This window comes from Actinia tenebrosa, unplaced genomic scaffold (assembly GCF_029948245.1).
Source record: "Actinia tenebrosa isolate PJP-AT-01 unplaced genomic scaffold, QUT_ActTen_1.0 PGA_scaffold6__47_contigs__length_16458017, whole genome shotgun sequence".
In the NCBI taxonomy this organism is placed as follows: domain Eukaryota; kingdom Metazoa; phylum Cnidaria; class Anthozoa; order Actiniaria; family Actiniidae; genus Actinia; species Actinia tenebrosa.
The window spans coordinates 5262038-5283968 of NW_028292583.1; the positions used below are offsets into that span (position 1 = coordinate 5262038).

At 36.8% G+C, this 21931-nt stretch overlaps 2 protein-coding genes across 2 annotated transcripts; both read right to left on the bottom strand.

Annotated features, from left to right (window-relative positions):
• Nucleotides 1-7: 7 nt before the first annotated feature.
• Nucleotides 8-15306, bottom strand: LOC148905891 (uncharacterized). Its single transcript, XM_089039327.1, has 21 exons — nucleotides 15166-15306; nucleotides 14939-15064; nucleotides 13992-14095; nucleotides 13506-13598; nucleotides 13215-13334; nucleotides 12953-13093; nucleotides 11988-12098; nucleotides 11550-11672; nucleotides 11266-11385; nucleotides 10965-11120; nucleotides 10536-10658; nucleotides 10286-10459; nucleotides 10014-10202; nucleotides 8563-9917; nucleotides 8315-8456; nucleotides 4036-8100; nucleotides 3639-3803; nucleotides 3135-3247; nucleotides 2767-2938; nucleotides 1701-2003; nucleotides 8-1147 (listed from the first exon to the last, which is right to left on the bottom strand). Exons 1-21 carry the CDS (start codon nucleotides 15252-15254, stop codon nucleotides 1125-1127), a joined length of 8007 nt encoding a protein of 2668 aa, XP_088895453.1. The 5' UTR covers nucleotides 15255-15306; the 3' UTR covers nucleotides 8-1124.
• A 4066-nt stretch (nucleotides 15307-19372) lies between these two features.
• Nucleotides 19373-21440, bottom strand: LOC148905892 (neogenin-like). The gene is made up of 4 exons (XM_089038919.1): nucleotides 21221-21440; nucleotides 20731-21057; nucleotides 20263-20571; nucleotides 19373-19704 (listed from the first exon to the last, which is right to left on the bottom strand). The coding sequence occupies exons 1-4, from the start codon at nucleotides 21438-21440 to the stop codon at nucleotides 19442-19444; spliced, it is 1119 nt and encodes a 372-aa protein (XP_088895045.1). The 3' UTR covers nucleotides 19373-19441.
• Between the last annotated feature and the right edge of the window lie 491 nt (nucleotides 21441-21931).

Here is a 21931-nt window from a genome sequence, read left to right on the forward strand (position 1 = left end):
CAAACGCTCTTTTTCGACTTTTGTTTTAATAGTTTTAATAATAAATGAACTTTGTTGATATATGTATATCTTAAACATAAGAAAATATATGAGTCGAGTAGTGAAGAACGAAAAGGGAACACAGAGAATGAAAGTGAAAAACCAAAAATTCAGTTTGTTTGTTTGATTGTTAGTTATGTTCTTTGCTTATGGACTTTTTTCCGCCACAACATGTGTTCCAACCCGCTTGCCTGTAATTTCTACTAAAGCTTGTGATTTGGCGGCCTCACAACACCCCAATCAGTACGTGGACACGCCTGTGTTGGTTTAAAAATCCGCTACGATGAACGGTAGCCTCCTCCTGGCGTAGCGGGGAAATAATTGCCATGGAAACCAGCATGACTGATTCCGGTTAACATTCTTCCACTCGGTACAAGTATTAGGAAGAATCCATTCAGAAAACTGGTCTCTAATGGCGATTATTACGAATAACCGTTCGGCCTAAAAGCCATTTCTGCTATTTCTTGAGCTATTGAGTCTAACAATTGACCATAATTTTACACTACCGTAAATTTTGACGAAGAGCTATACACTATACCATAAGTTTAGGGTTTTTTCCCGCATAGTGAAGCACGTATAATCTACTCAGGGCGCATGCGCTGTTATCACGGCCTACCTACCACAGGCTACACAACTACTACAGGGATTTTGAGCATTTTAAACTCTTTTAGCACCTGAACTTTTATCCGATTGAGTTGGTTTGCATTTCACTTGAAAGCCGAAGGCATATAAAATCCGTCAAAATCAAGAAAACAAAAAGAGTTATGTTCTTTAAGTTTTGCTATAATAAATCATTGCATGTGTAGCTTTACCGTTTTTAAGCTTACACGTTAAGTGCGAGAAACGTTTTACCTTTTCACTTCCATATATTATAATCTGCCCATGCACCATGGTATTTTAAAAAAGGCTGTATTTGTACCGCGAAACAATTTCTAATGAAACTGTTAGCACTAATGCTTATTGGACTAATATTTAATGATACTTTTAAAAATCTAATTTGTTTAACTGAACTGGGCTGGCCGAAAATACTGATACTGATATTGCTAAACCAGCTCCTACCAGTTAGTTTCTTGCTCTTTTTTCACTCAACCTTCTGATCCTGATGGTGCTGGAATATACAAATAATTATCTGTGAGAAACGTATTTTCCAGATGTTTATGAATAACATGCGTATGAGGTATGGATATCATATGGTATCGATATGAATATATATGTATGTTTATGTTATGTATTGCCATGTCAGAAGAATGCATGCCTGATGAACGCTTGCCGAAAACCGTCTCTTAAAGGGAGCTGTGTGAAGGAAAGAGGAAACAGGGTAGACAGAAACGGTGATGAAGAACTCTGCCATAATTGTCAGCACTTGGGAAAGTGATGTGCTGTATCGTGAAGAATTCATTCCAAGCAATTGAATAAAAACAGCAGAAACAGTATGTGAAACGCTCACAGATGCTACCAAAACGGACGACAACGACAATCCAACGCGGTCCTTGTGGCCCACTAACACGCCTGCCAGAAGGCCCTATGTGCAATTTAGTCACGAGGAGGATAGGTAATGCGCCTGCCAAAGGTAAACACTCAAAACACAGTCATCATTAAAAAAGATGGACTGCCGAGAAAGATAGGTTATGAATTGTACAAGAAGCATAGAACGTACTTACTTTTTATCAACCAGCACTCGGACACTATCCAAAACTGATACTGTCCTTTACTTGTAAAAGCAGACATCTTGAAGCAATACCATGTAGATGGCTTTAGTCCGGTAATGTTATAGCTGGTCACGTTAACTGACTTTATTGTCTGCACTTGCCATTTCTGCCATTTACCTCCAACGCCTGCTTTGAAGTAGATTTTGTAACCCCGGATAATTCCGTTTCGTTTGTTTTCAGGTATCGGTGACCACGTGATCCTTGCGCTGTCATAACTGGGGATGCATTGGGTGATGACTGGCGCCGCATCAGGTACTATAAAGCCCAAACAAATTATATATATTCATAAAAGCAAAAACTAACATTAAAATTTACTGGAAGGGCTGTAGAGCTCTTGTGCTAATCACGTGACGGCACCATGTTAGATGGCAGGAACAAATAATATAATCGCTTTACATAAGAAAGAATTCAGTTCCCAAGAGTAATTAAAGGAATTTTAATGTTCTGCCATCCGGCCAAAGCCAGCTCAAGCTGTATTATGAGCATGGGCACGTGATGGTAAAAAATCTCTATTCCCAATCTGGGGGTTAACATTAAAAAACTCACTTCTTTTAAGAATGAAGGATATATTCCTCATCTTTTAAGAATTGATTTTTTTTTTTTTTTTTTTTTTTTTTTTTTTTTTTAATAATTTTTTTATCGTTTTGACCCCAAGGTAGGAATGTATAGCAAGGGGTCCGATATCATAGTTACGTCAGTTTGCTGACTAAGCTAAAAATTAAGCATGGGCATGCTCTTGAATGTATTAATGCATTATCGTGTTCACTCCATAGATCTCAAACAGGAGCTTCATTTCTTTGGATTAGTATATAAGACTTATCTTTTAAGTAAAGTCATTCAATTAAAGCTGCAGCAAAAGCTAGCAAGCAGCATTTTGTAAAAATGATGTAACAATGAACCAATAAATCATAGCGTTAGTTTTACTTAGCGTAGACAGCAATTGTTGAGACAAATATTTATTTCAATAATGACTCCCTGTATTAATAATCTTTCCCTAGTTTAACAAAAAATAACTTGCCGTCTTCTCCGGTTATGGCTTTGATCTTGGCCATGTTGTCCGTTCCATCAGAATAAACTGCATACACAGAAATGTCATAGACTGTAAACGCTCTTAAACCTGTCAAAGTCCACTTCACTGTAGTATTTGATAAATGTGCTGTCTTGCCTTCGTACCCAGGTCGACTACTATACTGTTTAAAACAAAACAAAACAAATATATGTATATGTATATGTATATATGAATATATACACACATATATATTCTTGACTTTAGAATTCCTTCCGAAGTAACAAATGCCATGTCTATACTGTATACAGTTCTAGTGTTTTGCATGCTTTCAAGTGGAGAATGCCTTTTGCACCTGAATGGGGACAGACGTGGCTTACCTTGATAAGATAGTAACTCACAAATTCTGAAGCCATTTTTGGTTTTAGCCATTTTATATGTAGTTTAGACGAGCCTAAAGCTGTAACTTCTAGATTTCTTGGCGGGGGATGGCCTTGAAAAAGAATTAATAGGAATTAATAGTTACTGCGACATGTCATTCCTATTTACTGGGTTTTCGTAATTTCTTTCAATGCAACAGTCTTAAAAATCATTTAATTCCATCTGTTTGTCTGGTAAATTCATTGATATTCGATCAAACAACAATAAAATTAAAAGAAAGTATTACTGTGCGGCGGCGCCACTTTTCTGGACATTTTACGGAAGAGCCATTTTGGGAGACTCGTCTTCCCCCCAACCTTCACAACCTATAACCATCACGTACGACCTCTTTTAAAATTGCCCAGCTATTTTTAAAATGTTTGCATCTATCACAAGTATAGGGCTAGCTCAGCATTACATCTCATCCGCTTAATTGCAAGAAGGTGTGTGGAGTGAATACTTACGAATCTCAAAACATTCTTTTGGATTTATTGTCCCTGAAGTTTTTGTTCGTAATCCATCTCCACAATGCATGCACTCAGTTTGCCCTTGTTTATACTGATACGTTTGGAGGGGACAAGACATACAACGACCATTACTACTTCTGTATGATCCAGGTGGGCAATTAACTGCAATATTCAAAAGAATAAAACTTTAAGATCGATTAAGATAAATTGTGTCTCTTGTTACTGGTCATTATTTATCGCCTGGTAGAGGAGGGGGGGGGGGGGGGGGTGGTTGTTGTTTTTTTTTGTTTTTTTTTGCAACATCATGAAAATCAAATGAACCCCCTTCTCGAAAAACGTATGATTTTCGATTATGATTTAATTTCCAAAAACATGGACTATCTAACTGACTTACCGCACATGAATCCATTAGAATGAGGTTCTTGTTTTTTAGGACAACCAGGGGGAGCACCCCGTACAAGTATACTTTCCGGATCAACAATGTCTTCTTCATAAAACATAGTCTTATTCTTCATTCTTTGGTATAGCAGTTGTAAGTCTTCTACGAGCTGTTTTCCCTTTCTGGCAAATGAATCCAAAAGCGTTTCAGAGACTGGTTCGATTGAGTGATTGCGATCGATTTTTTCGATGGTGGGTTTGTGACTGATGTATAGAAAACTTACAGTAGAATTTCCATAGCCATCTGAAACATAACTTATGTTTTCAATCTGAGATAATGAACAATTCAGTAAAGAAGCCAATGTTTGATGAACATGTTCCAAAGCATTGGAATCATTTGTGTTTTCCCTGCGGTATTTCGAACAGTCCAACGAACTATTTTGCTTATTACATGCTTTAGTAATATTCATCTTAACTTCAATTCTTGGTTGTCCTGGAGACATGTCTAGGACCCAAACCCTAGCTCTTTTACTCTCTGCCCGTCCATAAGTGTTGCTTGCAATACAATAATAATATCCAGAGTAATTTGTGGTGGGTTGCTCGTAGTACAAGAAAGTTCCATTATCATTATAGATCTTGATTTCTGAGCTGTTTGGATACTGAGAAATGAAGAACCATTCGATATCAGGCTCAGGTTCACCTGTCGCATTACATACTAACAAAAATCCCTTCCCATCTTTTGCATACACGTTAGTGTCATTGGGATGTTCTGTTATCTTTGGTTTGCTTTTTACAAAAATAATGGTAACGTTGGATGTAGCGAAACCTTTTCTGTTGATCGCCTTGCACTTGTAGGAACCTGCGTGACTTGTATTAACCTTTCGTATAGTCAACAAACCAGTATCTGATTGGATAACTGATTCATTGTTGTGTATCCACTGGTAAGTCACTTTTGTATCGCTGGTTGCATTACAGAACAGAGTTAAAGTCTCGTTTTCGACCAGCACTCCAGGCCTAACAGATGCATGGGTAATTTCTGGTTTTCTTCCGCAGAGGACATTAGTGTCTACCGTATGGTTCAAGAGGTAGTGCATTACCCATAGCTTATACCGAATTTCCTCCACTGTAAAGTTCTGTGAGATCAAGTCTATAAGACGTGCCGTAACATTAGACAGCCCCATTCTTATGTCATTCGCTCGAGCAGTCAAATCACTTTTATAGAGATAAAGCTCATCCAAATCATCACCAATATCGATGAGGCAATCTTGAGCACCTGCACAGTTTAGAAATGATTCTTCTTTGGTAAGAACTTCAAGAAATGCTCGCCAGCTGACCAAAGTCTCGTTCCATGACATCATCGAAGAGTTCTGCTCGTTTTCAATAATTGAGCCTAAATAATCTAGATACGAACTTATCACATCCTGCGAATTCTTGGTTTCATTTTCACCATGAGTGCCATTTGCAGTCACATTTTCAAATGTTTGGTAAACAGAAGTAAGTTTTTCAATGTTATTCCTGTTGACACGTTCAACTTGCTCTCTTGCATTAACGAGATCTTCAAGAGACTTTACAATGTCTTTATAGAACGCATTTGCTTTTCTGGTTTCGAGGCAAAGATCGTGATTCTTCAAAGTCTGAATTCCATCTTGATTGTCCCCGACAGTTTTGTTGATTCTGTTGTACAGTTCTTCGGGAATGGATCTTTTCCTTTTAGCACCTCTTTTCTCTTCGTACAACTCTTTTATGGCTTTTGCCACTATTTTGTGAAGTGAAATCTCCTCCTTGTCGAAATCGAATAAAACAGACAAGTCCTTTTTCTTCCCATCTATGGATTTAACGGTAATAGTAATCGGTATTTGTTTCTTGGTTTGCTCTGTGAAGGTGAAATCAAATTTAAAATCTGATACATGAACTGTCCGTTCATTACTTCTTTCCTCCAGAAGTCTTGACAGCCTTAGACCAAATTTTGTGCTCGGGAAGGATTTTACATCGGATATTATAGCTTTAGTTCGGTTTTTAGCCAGCTCTAAATGTTTTAACTGTGCTTTTGCCATTTTGGTTTTTTCTAACATTTTATTGTATTTAGCTTCTACCTTGTAAAAGTCAATGGTAGCAATTTGCAGTCTATTGGCAACACGATTTAATTGAACAAAGTCCCGGGACTTTTCTTTCTCATTTTCTGACTTCGAACTGTTCAGTCCGTAAAGTTGCCTTTCATTATAACATGCGTTGTTTTCTTTAATGCATTGTGTATTCATAATCTTTACACTGCAGGCATCTTTTATACAGGTTTGTGTTGGCGGACCGTAGCTATTTTCTATGACTTTTGATACCTTGAAAGGACCAGTGCAATCAACCACTTTTTCTGTCACTGTATAACTTTCTCTCTGACTCCATACTTTTGTAAATGATACTCTCTTCATTGGACCAGGAACCACCTTATAAGTCTGATCGCAGCTAAAGACTTGATCTGCTAAAACATTGAGAGATAATCCGAGTAAGTGTCCAGAGGCATATCCCAAAGCTAGTCCGACTACAGGAATAGGTGTATGTAAGCCTATGACTATAGCTCCAACTGGTCCAAGTATTTTTTCGTATTCCCTTTGTCCACAAGTCTGCCTGAAAACCAGCTGAAACGTTTTCTTCCAATAATACGCTGTTTCACGTTTCTGCTTGATTCGTTCTTCAACCACTGTTCGTTCCTTTTCTTCGCATTTATATTGATCGACGTTTATTTTTAGCTTCTCACTTTTATAAGTGCAGTGTGCAGTTGTTGAACATTCCCATTTACATTGCTTTAGTTTACAATATGGTAAGGTATTTACATCTTCGCCATAGTTATTATAAAAATAAACTTTCTCCTGTTCATATTTTGTTTTGGCCAGTGCCTTGGTCTTTATCAACTGTTTCTTTAGTTCCCCTAACGATTTGATGTCCTTTTGCCTTTCTTGTAGGGATTTCTGGAAACTGTAAAATTTTTGTTCTGCTTCCCTGGCGGAAGTCTCCGCATTTTCTATTCGTTGAATTGCTTTGTGTGCTAAGTCTTTAATGTGGTTATTGATTTTTCTTTGGAGCTCTTGGGGAAGACGAGAATTCCTCTCCATTTTCCCTGAAACATGATATTGAAGTAAAGACCAGTCAGAAACGTCCGTTTTTGCACTAAAATTCATAAAAACCTCGTGTCTTCCATAAAGTAAAGCTGGTGTATTGAAAGAAAGTATATCTTGTTCTATCCTACAACGGACACTGTTTTCCATCCCCATGAAATGAATAGTTGGATTGAAGGACAAAATACTTGCTGCTTCTCCTTTTGGTACTTTCAGTAAAATTTTCTTGGCTTTCTTTAGGGACATAAGTTTGCCTAATTGCAAAGATTTCAAGGCTTTTCCTTGAACGGTAATGCTGGGATGATTATGTACTTGGTCCGTCTTGGAACGACTGCTGTCTAGTGTAACGCTCAAGCCTTTGAAGCAAAGTCGTTTAGAGCAAATCTTTCCTCGGAATAATATTTTGAAACCATGGAAACGTTTTGAGACTGCTGAACGCTTGAACACGACAGGATCGGGAATATCAGGAAAATTAGTGACTATTTGATTTACTTGGGCAACAAGGAGGCTTCCTGTCGTTGGCATCTTTATCTTTGCTGTTGATTCGATTTCTTTGCACAGGAATTTGGTATCGCGAAGTTTATTTCGCAAACGAGAGATCAAAAGCGAAAATTTGAATTTATTCTTGGAAGGAAGAGTCCGGATTATAATACGAATGTCACCTACAAGAGTGTTCAATCCATCGAAAAAAACTGTCCATCTTGTTATACTTTCGTTCTTCGCTAAACCATTCATCTGTGGGTTATTCACAATTCCTTTTAGTTGAGAAGCTAGAAAACCTATTAGCATTAATTTGATGTTGTAATCATTTAAGTTCACGATTGATGTCTGTTTTCCTCCTTGTACTTGGTGGTCCAGTGAGACAAAGACAGGTTGGTTCATTGCTGGGCGTATCATGGTCTTAAGAGGCGTTCCTTCAAGCAGCCGAGGAACTTTCTTCCATTTTAAAGAAATCCTCTGGCGTAAGGCGCTTCCTGAATACATTAAAACAAAAGAAAATATAAAAAACAAAATGTTTCAAGGATCCTCTGATGAAAATCATAACTAAAGGGGCCGCGGAAGGGGTTGGGCAGAAGGGCTACAGCCCCCCCCCCCCCCTCCCCACAAACACACACGCACCCACACGCACTTTTTAGGGTGCTCCTCGGCCACTGGACTTTGTTTCGAACATGATAATGTTACACTTACCACCCCAAATAGATTTTCCAATGACGTCTTCGGATGGTAATTTTATATTGATTTGTTTGTTAAAGACAGTTGTTGTCATATTGAGAGCTGCCATTCCTTTCAATATTCCTGTAATGTTCCGTGCAAATCCATAGTGCAAAACCTTTTGAAATAAATCAAAAGAGAAAAAATCAATTATTTGAAGGTTTATCCATTTACAATTTTTAAATTAAGATTTAGATTAAAATCTTATGCTTAGAATCACTTACTTCGGTGATGTTGGAGGTGTCAACAAAAACGTCTCCCTGATAATCCAACGATATCTTGATATCATCGTTGTTCTGTAGTTTGGCCTTCATTGTTCCTTTGAGCAAAACTTTATACTCATGTAATTTAAGATTCTCTAACTGCCTTCCATTCCACAAGCTCTGTCCAATGGTAACTGTAGCTTTTCCATTTCCAGGAAACATGGCACCAGTAAGACCAATATCCCAGCCAGCATTCCTCATGTCTTGGAAAAGTGTTGATGACTTGATTGCTTTTGTACTCTCACTTGGAAGGGCAAAGCCAACGTCTGAGGTACACACATCGATTGCATAACAAAAGCCTCTCTCGTCAGGTAAATTGATGTCTTCATCAAGGGTTATCGTTGATCCAATGCTGGGCTCGTATGTGATCACACTCGATGATTTAAAGATAGAGGAACAAATCTTGGAGTTGGATCCAATATTGGCATAGATATCCCTCAAATCAAAGGAACTGGAATTTTTCTTGTCCTGAATTTGCAGCCATGGTGGAGTTGATTTCGAGAACGTGCTCAAGAAAGATGCAGTGAAGACATCGTGTTCAACAAATTCCATTATCTGAGGTACATCTAATGTTGTTGTTTCGCAAGCATTTTTTGAGTTAATCTTTTTAACTCTCACGTTTTTGCTCAATAGACTTATCTTCTTAACTCTGTTTAAAAAACCCTCAGAAGGTTTTGATGGAAAGTCTATACCAATCAATGACAAAGGAATGGGAATTCCCTCTTTAGAGATTAAATGCACTAATCCCGTTGTCGATATTTGTCTATGAGTTGATGGGTTTTGTTTCCATGGCTGCGTTGATGACAATTGCGCAGGACATTTGAACATGTCTGTCCTATTAACGTAACAGCCAACAGGTAGTTCCCCTGGTAAAAGTGGGATTTGTGTGAAGATATTTTTTTGATTGGGAGTCTCTGGGCTAACAAAAAGAACGCTCTCTGCAGGATTCATGTAGTCCTTTGCACTTTCTCCATGAACGGAAAATGATATCACCTTCAGACCAGGTTGTTTGGATTCTAAAGTAACGTCAGCTTTGTTACTTGATTTGAATAATTTCAGCTTCGAAGGTTCAGCAACCACATTTTCGTCGGATTGAATAGATATTTGAATTTCCTCTGAGGGTTTGGCTTTAAAAGACAATGGAAAAGACTTAAGATTTGCCTTGAGTTTTGGAAATAATGGAACGTTTATTACTCCGTTTTCACATTGTTTCCCTTCATAACCAGTGTTGGAGCAGTCGCATTGAAAATCCTTGGATGTGAGCGGCGTACATGCACCTCCATGGCGACAGGGGTTGGGTTTGCAGGACCTCACATCTTTTGTAGAAAAAAATGGAAGGAAGGAGAGAATCATGAATAAAAACACTTTGTTTGGAATATCGAAGGCTTTAAAAGAATAACATTTTTACTTACGATGACATTGAAAGTTGTTTTTCCATGCCACTCCCTTTTTATCTGCTGTGAGGACGCAAGATACCTTGCTGTTCCCAGTATGATAATATCCATATGCACATCGCATGGTACAGGAAGAACTATAGGTCCTGAAACATGGCAGGGACAGGATTGCATTGACTGGTGGTTTGAGCATGTTACACATCTTGGCTATAACAGAGAAAAATGATGTTATCTATAAGATTTGAAAATCTCAGTAAAACGAACGACAATCAATTTTAGTAAGACTGTGCCTTTGCATATTGCTTGTGGACCACTCCATCTTGAATTTGGCATACAGGTTATGCTGGAAGGGCCTTCCATGTAGTAACCATGGCTACATGCAAATGAGCAACTGTCCTTGATTGCAATGCCAGTACAGGTCATTGTTCCATGAGGTTGTTGTACGAGAGTTGGACAAAGAAGTGCTAAAACATATCAGTACGTTTTAAGTTAAAAATTCATAATAAAAGTGCTTACAACAAAAGTGCCTAAAATACATACCTTTGCAGGATTTGCCATCCTCATGAAGCTCATATCCAGTGACGCAGCTACATGTATAGCTTCCTCGCGTATTGATGCATGTCTGGCTGCACTTGTGGGTTCCCATCATGCACTCGTCAATATCTGATACAAGACACAATCATTTCGTTTATATAGAATAATCTTTACTTTTTTATTACTATTGCATAGCTGAATTTTAAATTATTATTTGCATATTGGGCATGTGCACACGTAGTCTTAAAATTTTAATCATTATTATAATGATTTCATCGATGCACTAAAGACATCATAACGACGTTTTTAGTTCTCGGAAATTGGTCTTAGGATATGATGAAATAATTCAACCAGAATCCTATGTCGTCGTCGCGGAAAGGCGTGAAGGGATGGGAGAAGGAACTTAATAATAACTTTAACTAAGGTTTTAAGAACCTTCACAACTTCTTCTGTCTCTTTGTAATGCGAATCCACTTCGACACCCACAAGTGTAGCTGCCTTTTGTGTTGAAGCATGTATGCTCGCAGCTAGACAGGGAATACTTTGCATTAAGAAGACCATCTATCTTGCGCGATTGGCATTCATCGATATCTAGATAAGAATGAAAAATTTACTTTTTAATAGACCTCGACAAAGTAGTGGCATGAACTTTGGGCCTCAAAACCTTAGGTACAAAATTGCAGCTGTGCAAAAACTAACCAGATTGATAGACTTCATTTTTAAATAATTCATATACCTGAACATGTCCTGTTGTCGGGGTTCAGTTTGTATCCCTTCCTACAAAAACAGGTGAAACTACCGATTCTGTTCGTGCAATTGTGATGACAAGGATTTTCTTCTGAACACTCGTCAATATCTAGAGAATATTAATGCAAGTCATAGATACACATCAATAATTTGCGATCTCATCTCTTAAGGGCCACAGGGAGTATTAGCGTCCACACTAAAAAGTGTCATCCTATTGAAATCAAGGTTGATTATTAGATTTCGGTATTTCCTTAAACATATAATCAAATTCACCTTTGCAGGTCATTCCATTTTCCTCCAGGCGATATCCTTTTCTGCACGCGCACTGCCTTGAGCCAGCAGTATTGTTGCAAATTTGTTCACAATTCCCTTTATTCGTCTTGCATTCGTCAATATCTAAATTAAACCCAGAAATATAAGCATATAGTATCGTTTTTCTGAACTCTGATCAATCTTTGTTCAACTTTTTGACCTCTTTTCAAAAATAATTAATTATCAATGTATGATCGTGTAATAACATGCGCATGCGCGCGTGTCACGTGCTTGAGAGAACGAGAACTTGATCAGTGGTAGACATGTTGTCTATCCAAGAGCTTGATTGTTGAAAGCGTCATATCTTACTGAAGTATACTTTACTATGAGATTGACACTCTACTTTTATACTTGTTAGTGAATTATTATTAAAATATCTAAATAATGAAAAAGACATACCATCACAAAGTGTTCCATTTTGTCGGTATCCTTGACGACAGGAACATCTATAACTTCCAATAGTGTTTACACATGTTTGTTGGCACACGTTTTCTGCGCATTCGTTCTTATCTATCCATAAAGGAAAAGTTGAAAATTAAGGTTACGACGCTTTGTACAGCGCAATGTTCTTCGATCCAGAAAACTACAGAAGCGGCACATATGCATTTTCGAATTATCGTGTTTTGTATTTCATTCACCAAATTTTCAACATGCTAAGTTTAAAAAATGTTTAATTCGCGGAAGGCAAAAATCCATAAGTCTCGATTGCAGTTTTCAGAATAAGCAAGCAAACTGCTTCATAAAAACAATTTACATATAAAGATAGCATGCTGTTCACCAGCTGCTTTCGCTTTTCACCAAATGCAACTAAACAAATTGCTAGGGTTTGAATTAGGCCCGCTTTGCAATACTGAGGTAGGATAAATCTCGTACTATAGGGTCAACCCGCCAGCTAGGGTCAATAGATAGCTCGGCTTTACAAGAAAGAAAATATAGATAGGATAACCCTAGTGCCAGGGATAATTTACGATCAAATCACAAGATATTAGCGGTAATTTTGACTTTAAAATCTTTCAGTTTATCTATTAATATTTCAATTCAACAGACAGTCATTTGCTGGGTTATGATAATTATTAAGTTATTTTTGAAACATTAAAAAAAGATTTAACATCCGATTAACTAGATGTCTCGGGAGAGCGAGTCAATATCCCTGCCTATCCCTGCCTAAGAGAAAATTTAACCCGGGCAAAAGGGTTTCCCTATCAAACAGACAGGGTAATCCTAACACCAGGGTACCCCAGGTGCGTTTGAAAAAGGGTTAACATGAATGGTTAAAATGAAGGATTAAAATAAGAGAAAATGTATTGAAGCTAGAGTAGCTCCAGTACTAGGGTAACCCTACCTCCTTGTAAACAGGCCCTTACCTGTACACACGGTGCTGCCAACCAGCTTAAAACCTGTTCCGCAAGAACACCTGAAACTGCCTTGTGTGTTAATACACCTGGCTCCACAAGCCATAGAGCTCGACGCACAGCGACATGGCGATTTATTACACTCGTTAAAATCTAAAATATAAGGTAAGAAAAGAAGAAGAAGAAAGGTAAGAAAGTGGGAAAGAAAGCGACTGTATTAAAAGCGGCGGTAACGATAAGGAAAACATTACTAAGTAATTTTCAGAGAACTGACCGCGACATGATTTTGATCCCGTTTTTGTGTATCCACGATAGCACCCACATCTGTATGAGCCACTGTAGTTGATACAATTTTGTTCGCAGCCTCCGTTGTTGGAAGAACACTCATTTTTATCTTAATCAGAAAAGCAATGTATTGAATTACTAAATAATCAACCGTCCTGGTTTTGATTAATAGCCACTACCTTGTCAAGGAGAATAGTTACCAATATACCATTTAGTAAGTGTTGAAAGTGATTAAGGTACACACATGTAATGTGATTTCATGGTTGTGAAAGGTCCTTACCATAATTGCATCTTGATCCATACCATCCGCTATGACAGGAACACGTATCTGGTGACGTGCATGATCCATGGACACACCCACTGGAGCAGATTGCTGGTTATAGATATAATCAGTTATGAACATGTAGTTTTTCAGTAATTAGTTTTTAATTTAGTCATTTTATTTAGTAAGTTCATAGGTTTCACGAATTGAGAACATTTTTTCAAAGTGCATGCAGGATCTCTTCCGGATTTCAAAGCCCTTAAAAATAGATAAGAATGGCCTTAATTTACTTTTTTTTTTGATATCTCTTTTCGTTGCTGAGATATTCAATCACGAAATGATGACGTCAAACCAGGATCTACAACATGTTAAAATGACATACCTAAAAATAATCTTTTTTTTAATTCATGCAGATTGCAATTATTACTCTGGTGACTGATAAGTAGCTAGTTTGTCTTTATTATCTTTATCATCTGAACATGAAATACATATATGTTAACTTACGTATTGAGCAGTAACGTCCGCTTCTTCTCCAGCCACTGCAGCAGTAGTAGTGGGTTTTAAGCACTGATGTAGTTTTTGTCTCATAATAGTAGACCGTGCGAGCTCTAATATGAATTTGCAAGAATTAGTAAAGCTAGCTTTACCAGCTGATCTGAACATTGAAAAGACGTCTCAGCAAAACTAAAACGGGGAAAATTGACCAGCGAAAAATAAAAATATGCCCGCCATTTAAATAGAAACATTTAACTCATGAATTATTTTTTCTTCTGATCTGGAAATCGTGATTTCAAGAGATTAAGTGACTTAAATTTTGCGATCTTATTTTCTCAGATTAAGTGGTAGATCTTTTTAAAGTTAGGTGAATAACATAAATAAAAATGCGAAATTTAATATCCTCCCACGCATCTAAGATTAATGAACTAGTTCATTTTCTCTTGCTAATGGGAAATAAGGGTTGGAAGGATAGATAGGGGACTGGTGGAGAGTGACGAGAAGGGCCTGGAAAGGAGAGGAATGTACTACTTCGACGATACGGCGGCCATTTTGGATCGCAAAGCATCATGGAGCAAATAAAGCTTTATTGCAGTAATGACGTTAATTGATATTAACAGCTCTCACCACAAGAGAATACAACAAAAGCTAAGATAAAAGACGACACATCGATGACCTTTACCCATAAAAGAAAGACAAACATACGAAACTCTATGTATTTTTGTCATTTTTGTTTGCCCCCTGGCAAGATGGCCGCCGCATGGTCGAAGTAGTCCATTGAGAGAGGGTCCTACCCCCCCCCCCCGAAATAATGTTACCGCATTTAGATTAAAGGGAGTGAATGATATAGGAAACAACAACTGCCACTGTAATCATGACTGCTTGCATAACATTAATTAATTGTCATGTCTTTAACTTTTTACTGTGCATATTTTTAAATTAAGACATTTTCATACCTTGATCTCTTGCATCTCGACCATCCCCACCACCCACATTTAGTATAATAATCAGAGTAGGATACGCGGGAAGTACGGTATGAGGTGTAAGCAGTTTCGTATTTATTATTCGAGCAAACGTGACTCCTGAAATTATTTGCAACTGAATTAAAATGTGCCTAAAACGTTTAAAAAATCATTTAAAGGCTTTAAACCATAAGATAAAGTCATAACATAAAAGAACTTACGCCCAGGAATACGGTTCACTTCCCTCGCTTTGTCGAAAAAATAAGACCAGAAGCACTAAGGCTCCAAGCAGTAGATAAAAGTAGCTCATCGCCCCAATAAGCGCTAGTGGAGAGACGTTTCCTCAACAGCTCTTTCATCAAAATGCTTTTTATTTGGCTGATTAATAGCTTTTTATCTTATTTCTGATGAAATACGAGAAGCCTTGGTGAAACGGAAGAGAAAGCCGTACCTCTGGATAAGAAGAGACAGATCTAAAAAACTCAAATGCAATAAAATCCAAATAACAGAAACATAACGCCATAATATAGCCCTTGAGCCAAGTGGACCAATGGTCATTAACCCTGAGTTAGTACTTGTATGAACTTGTTTCACTACACAAATCAACATCTATCGGTGGAAGCTGAAGTGTTGTTGTTGGAAGTAGAAGCAGTTGCCAAAACCTTTTTATCAAGATGTGCTTGTCTTACCCTGTTCTATCTATTTTCGTCCCACTACCTGATCGTGTTATTTTGTCCCACAAGGTCAAACGTCTTCCGATCCTGTCTCCCTGTTTTGTGTTTTTTGTAAGCCCCCTTTACAAACAAGTCGTTATGAAGATTTCAAGTTATATTTCAAGTTATATTTTTGTAAAGGAAAGTGTGTCCCATTTGGATTAACGTAAAAGAATAACAATCGGTGAAAAGAAATTAAAGAGAAAAAGTAAAACAAAGAAAGGAAGGAAAAAAAAGTTGCGCAGTTGAGTTTTTCGTTGTCCTTTTGTTTAGCTTCGATTTCGTACTGATAAATCAAATGATTGAGAGACGAGAACTAGTACTGTGGACACATGTGAAAACAATGAATCTGTTATTGTTGCATTTAAATATTACTGTTGCATGATGTTTCAAAACTTAGCTCCCAGACTTGATCAAATTCCAGAACTTATATAACGCCTACCATTGTGCAATTAAGACCTCTCAACGGCACAATCAATCTCATGAGTGAACTGGTGTTGCTGGGGATATTTATCCCGACATGTTTTGAAGTTTTTATGATCTTCATTTAATTCCCCTCTCACAAGACTAAGGGTGGCCGATGAGCACGATAACAACTCGGGATTAGAATGGATTAGAGTAAAAAAAATAAATAAAATAAACAACATTACGTGCAGGCTAAAAGGTTCCAGGTCAAAATACTTGCATGTTATTGAAGTCGAACACTTTAAAAACAAGTCGGATGTTTTCTTCAAAGAACATTGGACAAAGCACTTTATTTATTTTGCAGGCATGGGAAGTCAACTTAATTAAACTATTTAAGGATCCTGAGGCTATTCTGAGAAGCCAACAAAGAATATCGTATCACTCAATCTCGCAATTACACTATCCTCCCGTGGTCATTGATGAGCATTCGATCTCTTTCGTGGGAAACTCCGACGTGTAGTTGCGCATATATATTTTTTATTTATTTTTCCCGCAGCTCTAAATAACTATAATTTTGTTATATTTTCAATGTAACTTGCTCAAGGAAGAAAGAAGCAGGTTCTATACCTGATGTACCTGATGTAATCCGCATGCCGTCCATGCCGCACGAAAACCTTGGTTGAAGTGAGTGCGCGCGCGATTAGGTCTTTACTCTCATGCTGCGCATGCTTGACGAGCATGCGCAGTAAGATATACGAGGCTCTAGGATTGAGAAAAATTATTTATATTATTTTATTGCTTTTATCTATCTTATTTTATTTATTTCCTGCGAGCCATTAGGCGAGCAGCAACACTAATCTTGCACTTGACTACTAATGCTAGCAAAAATCTCGATTTGAGAAATTTCGTGTCGGTTTGTGAAGATGATTTTCGGAGTCTTCATTAATTCAGTAATTTTGACCTGGGGTCATTAAATCGTGCATTAGCTTTTCAGCGCTGTTAAGTGCCCAGTCGCTGCCAGTTAGGCAGACCGAAACAATCGACTAAATCCCGAATGCAAGGAGACCTTGTTGTACTTGAACGCTCTTGAAAGCAGTCTAATTCCAGACGAAAAACGCTGTCCCTGTCCCTATCTGCCGGCTGACAAAGTACGCTTGGCTCAGACGATCGCAAGCTAAATATCATAGATTCTGTTTAGTGAGAAATATGTCAGTCATAACTGCAATTCCACTCAAAACAAATTGCTGTATTCATGACATATTGTTTTGTTATACATAAACATGTACAATAATTTATATAGAGAGACACACACATATATATTTTTTATATAGAGTTTTAAAACTCATTAATAATTCATGAAGGAAACACAATAGATATCATGACCGTGAAGGAGGCTTATATCTGATATAGATTCGTCTTCATTTGCATATACTTTAACTTGGATTTTCTCTATCAAACTTGGTTCAATTCGTAAAGAATTCTGTACAATATGAGAACATACATCATGAGTTTTCTAGCGCCTCGTGTTTTATACCCGATAAAACACTCCTGCTCGTTTATTAAACATTACTTAGAGACACAGATATGTATAAAAATCCCCATAACTAAGATTGAGCTAGAAAGAATAAAAAATATACTAATGTTGTGAAAAAATGCTGAAAAGCAATAAAATGTTGATTATAAGGTCATCATAGTTTTTGGTAATATCTATTTCACGGGTTGATACTAATGATTACTACTCGCAGCATTTCACTTTCTTTAAGAAACTACTAGTTTTATTTTTATATCGATCACTTATTTCTTGTCCAGAAATAAGCCTGAAGCGAGATGACGTTTTACCCCCCGACCATAATCCTTTTCACACTGCTTTTGTTCTTTATTTATGACTATTGTTCCTGTATTCTCTAAGGAATCAAAAATTTTAATATGAAAAATTTAAAAAAAACTATTATGGTAGATGGTATAGGGGTAAAACGTCATCTCGCTTCAGGCTTATTTTTATTGGTAAGTATTTTTTCGATCTTGATTTTGATTTCAACCAATCAAATGCCTTGATAGATCTATTGAAATTTGCGCAAATCTCAAATATTCAAGATGGCGGAGGGGGCATCGATAGTTGTGATGTTTCGGTGAAGAAATGCCGTAAAATCAACAAGAAAACAAAATAATTCTCCCTTGTCGTAACGACAAAACAATCTGTTTTGACCTAGGAACTACTGAGACAGAAAATTGTAGCACAGAAATGTTCAATGGATGTTCTTTCGCTAATTGTCGAAGGAATCATCGGGGGGAATCACTATTAAACTCTCAATCACTTGTGATAAGGTAAGAAAAGTGCTTTTGACTTGTTATATTTGAGAAAGCTGGAGCGAAATATAGATGTAATGCCCTTTCACTGTTCAAGTATGTTATTGCTTTGTGTGTGTTTCGGTTCTGTGTTTTTTTCTGTTCGCTTGTTTGCAGAACATTTGGCTTGTTTTAGTTATGATTGTCAACCTGATTGTCATTTCATCTTAAGCCTATAAAGTTCTAAACCATAATTTATAAAGTTATGAATCATAACTTATTATTTAATTCTTTCTCATGTAAATTAGATTAGAACATGCCATCACGTGATGGTACAAAGCCTCTATTGAACTTCGTGTCATGCAATTTTGGTCTGAAATCAAACTTGTGATTCAAATATTGCACTCCCGCTACGCAGCTGTGCAATTTTCATTTCAGACCAAACTTCACTCCACTCATTTTAGATATTACCATTATTAACCACCTTGTCGAACCATTGTTCCCCTTAATTAAACCATATTTGATTTTTGAACGAGTGACTATAAAAGGCTAATATAATTTTTCTATAAAAGGCTAGTATATTTTGGGATTTCACCTTTTTCTTTTTTTATAATTTATTATTATCTTCATTATTATTATTATCATCATCATCATTATCAACATTCACATTATCCCCTTAATCTCTCCTTTAACACCAAGAAAAAGAAGTAAATATAGTAAATATTACAGATTTTGGTAATTAATTGAAGATAACTTCCTTTGAATGTCATCTTGAATCAAGTTGCACATTTCCAACCTAAATAAATCTGAGGCTCAATCATGTTGCCGGTTGGGACAATGGATCATGCATTTCTTTTTTTTTGGCAAAATTAAAATTTGTGAAAAGATTTATTTATGATCAAAATATCAGAAAATATCAACACAATGCTGAAATGTTTTAACTCCTGATTTTAGGTGAACCATTCATTTATATATTTTGGATCTATTGCAATTCATAATATTGCAAATTAATATTAAAATATCAATAATGCTGTAATGTTTTGATCAGGACACAATTGTGCATATGTACAAACAGCAATGACTTATGATTATTTCACACTGTTGTAAAAGATATGACTTTAGAAACATCACTTTGGCCAATGGCATGGACTTGTGCATAATAGGTGGTGCCACTCTCAAGGTTAAGGATTGTACAAAGCTGAGTTTGACATTTTGCTGTTTGGTCCAATTGCATCTCTTGTTTTCCATAGTACACAACAAATTGGCTTTTCAGATCCCCATCTTTATTCTTCCATGTGATGGTTGCAGCATTCTGGCCAATAACATGTGCAGTAACATTACCAAATATCTTTGAGACTAGAAAGTGGAAAGTATAAGAGAATATGGTAGAATATTCATATATATATATATCCATACCTCCCAGGAACTTCTTCTTTGTTTGACATAATACCTCATATTACTATCAAATGGAAAGCAACTTCAATGACCCACCCATAGCTTAGTGTAATGTTGAATGAACCAACCATGACCTGACAAACAAAAATCTATAGTATTCGATAAATAATATTAGTATTTTTACACAAGTGAATATAATAAATGTGGCTTGCTCTTCGATCACAATTTACATCTTATGCAGCTATATTCACCTACAGGCGAATATAGCACACACACACATGCTTGTTTGTAGATTTGTGCTGCTTGCAGAGATAAATAAAATTTGAAAAAGCAAAAAAAAAAAAAAAAAAACTCTCCATTATTTCATTTACTTGTGTTAAAAATACTAAAACAATTATTTGCCTCAGACTCAATGATATCATTGAATATTCACCTTGCCTCTCAAAGACTTGTGTCTCGGTATTCCCTGTTATTCACTTTGCCTTCGACAAATAATTGTTAATTATCATGTTCACAAACCTTTTATTAGCGTCCTGGCATATTTACAGTCATTTATTTGCCAATGTGGATAGGCACCCTTGCTTGTGAAGGCTGTCATTTTGATACAGTAGAGCGTGTCCTCCTTGAGGTTGCTCAAAACAGTTGATAGTTGGTCTCCCCTATCTATATTCTTTTTCCTGAAGAAGGAATCCGAGTATCTCTTAATATAAACATCATAACCAAGGATGATACCATTTCTTTTGCTGATAGGTAGTTGTTGCCATGTTACTTTGATGGCTGTTGCATTGAAGGCAGTAGCAGATGTAATTTTTGGAGATCTTCCAGGAACTTGAAAAAGAAAAACGTACCCAGATGAAATTTGCTCTAAACGATTCACTTAACTCAAATAATAAACACAGCCAAAATAAAAAATAGAATTCCGGTAGGAAAAGTGCAAAGCTGGAGAACGTACATTGAAATCATTGATTATAGGCTCTATACACTTACCATCATCCATAGTATGAACAGCAATAATATCAGGCTTACTACGCTCGTTCACAACAGTAAAACTAACTGGTTTGTGTGACATAAATTCAAAAACGTCTTTAGCCCTATCGTTGAAGAAAAGATTACAACCGGATATTCCCAGAAAACAGGAGAAAATGGCAGGACCCCTGAATAAATTCCATTTGAAGAACTGAGTAAGAGTTTGTTTGATGAATCCATATTCTAGCTTGTAATGGCTGACTTCATTAGTCTCAGGTTTCCACCATAAAATTTTAAGTGAGTCGGAACCAAGTGAAAATGACGGAAGGCTGCGAGGTTGGTCTGGACCTGAAAAATATAAGATTCCATGAATTTTGATCATATTTACGAACGATCCACTTTAAGTTGCCCTTTAGTTTCGCTTAGCCTCTAGAGTTTACACCTTGATACTGGAACCTTACAGAGAATATAAAGGGGGCACTTTTGTCCTTTAAGGTAATGAAAAAATTACCTGGTTTCTCGCATGTTGTCCTCCCTTCCACGTCTTTAAGCGGCTCCAATGAATAAATACAAGGAATACATTGTTTCTGCCCAGCTTGTGGTTGGAATGTTTTCGGTGGACACTTTGTACAGTTGCCGTCTTTGTCTTCAAAGGTTCCTGGCAAACATTCTTTTGCAGAGATAAATGAACGAAATAATGATATCAACTGAATGAGACAGGAAGCAAGCATAAAACAAGCTTAAAGCCACGTGTAAAATAAGCTATAACTATGTTTTTGATGTTGCACAATAAAGTCATTTCGCAAATGAATTGTAGAAGATATAAGAAGATAATATATAAATTTAGGCACTGCCTAAAAGCGGAGCTCCCAACGGACACAGGGAGCCCAATTTAGATAAAACTGAAACGTTTAAAAAAAACTTGGCAATGATATTTTATTGGATTATCTGTAGTTATCTTTTGTTTTTAAAGTAAAATTAACCAGGAATTCAAAGCGTAAAAATCTCGGCCATAGAAAACTTTGTGGAAGAATTTTTCATAAACAAAACTAGCCCCTGGAGGGGCTGGTGGTGGGTTGTGTACGTGTGACAAAATTCCTAAGCAGAGTAGTAAGGTCGAAAACAAAAACTCGTGCAAAGGAAACGATGTAGTGCATTTCAACGTGATTCTTTCATTTCATGGTTTTCATTTTAGGGGACATTATCTTCATCTCGAATAAAA

Excerpts from the sequence above, each read along its gene's own strand:
- LOC148905892 (XM_089038919.1), bottom strand. The coding sequence starts at position 21,440 with ATGCTTGCTTCCTGTCTCATTCAGTTGATATCATTATTTCGTTCATTT. Across the intron at positions 20,572-20,730 it reads TGTTCATACTATGGATGATG|TTCCTGGAAGATCTCCAAAA; the intron begins GTAAGTGTATAG and ends TTCTTTTTCAAG. Across the intron at positions 19,705-20,262 it reads TGCCAGGACGCTAATAAAAG|TCTCAAAGATATTTGGTAAT; the intron begins GTTTGTGAACAT and ends TCCACTTTCTAG.
- LOC148905891 (XM_089039327.1), bottom strand. The coding sequence starts at position 15,254 with ATGAGCTACTTTTATCTACTGCTTGGAGCCTTAGTGCTTCTGGTCTTA. Across the intron at positions 11,386-11,549 it reads AAATGGAATGACCTGCAAAG|ATATTGACGAGTGTTCAGAA; the intron begins GTGAATTTGATT and ends AATATTCTCTAG. Across the intron at positions 1,148-1,700 it reads CGAGTGCTGGTTGATAAAAA|CACCATCAGGATCAGAAGGT; the intron begins GTAAGTACGTTC and ends TGTATATTCCAG.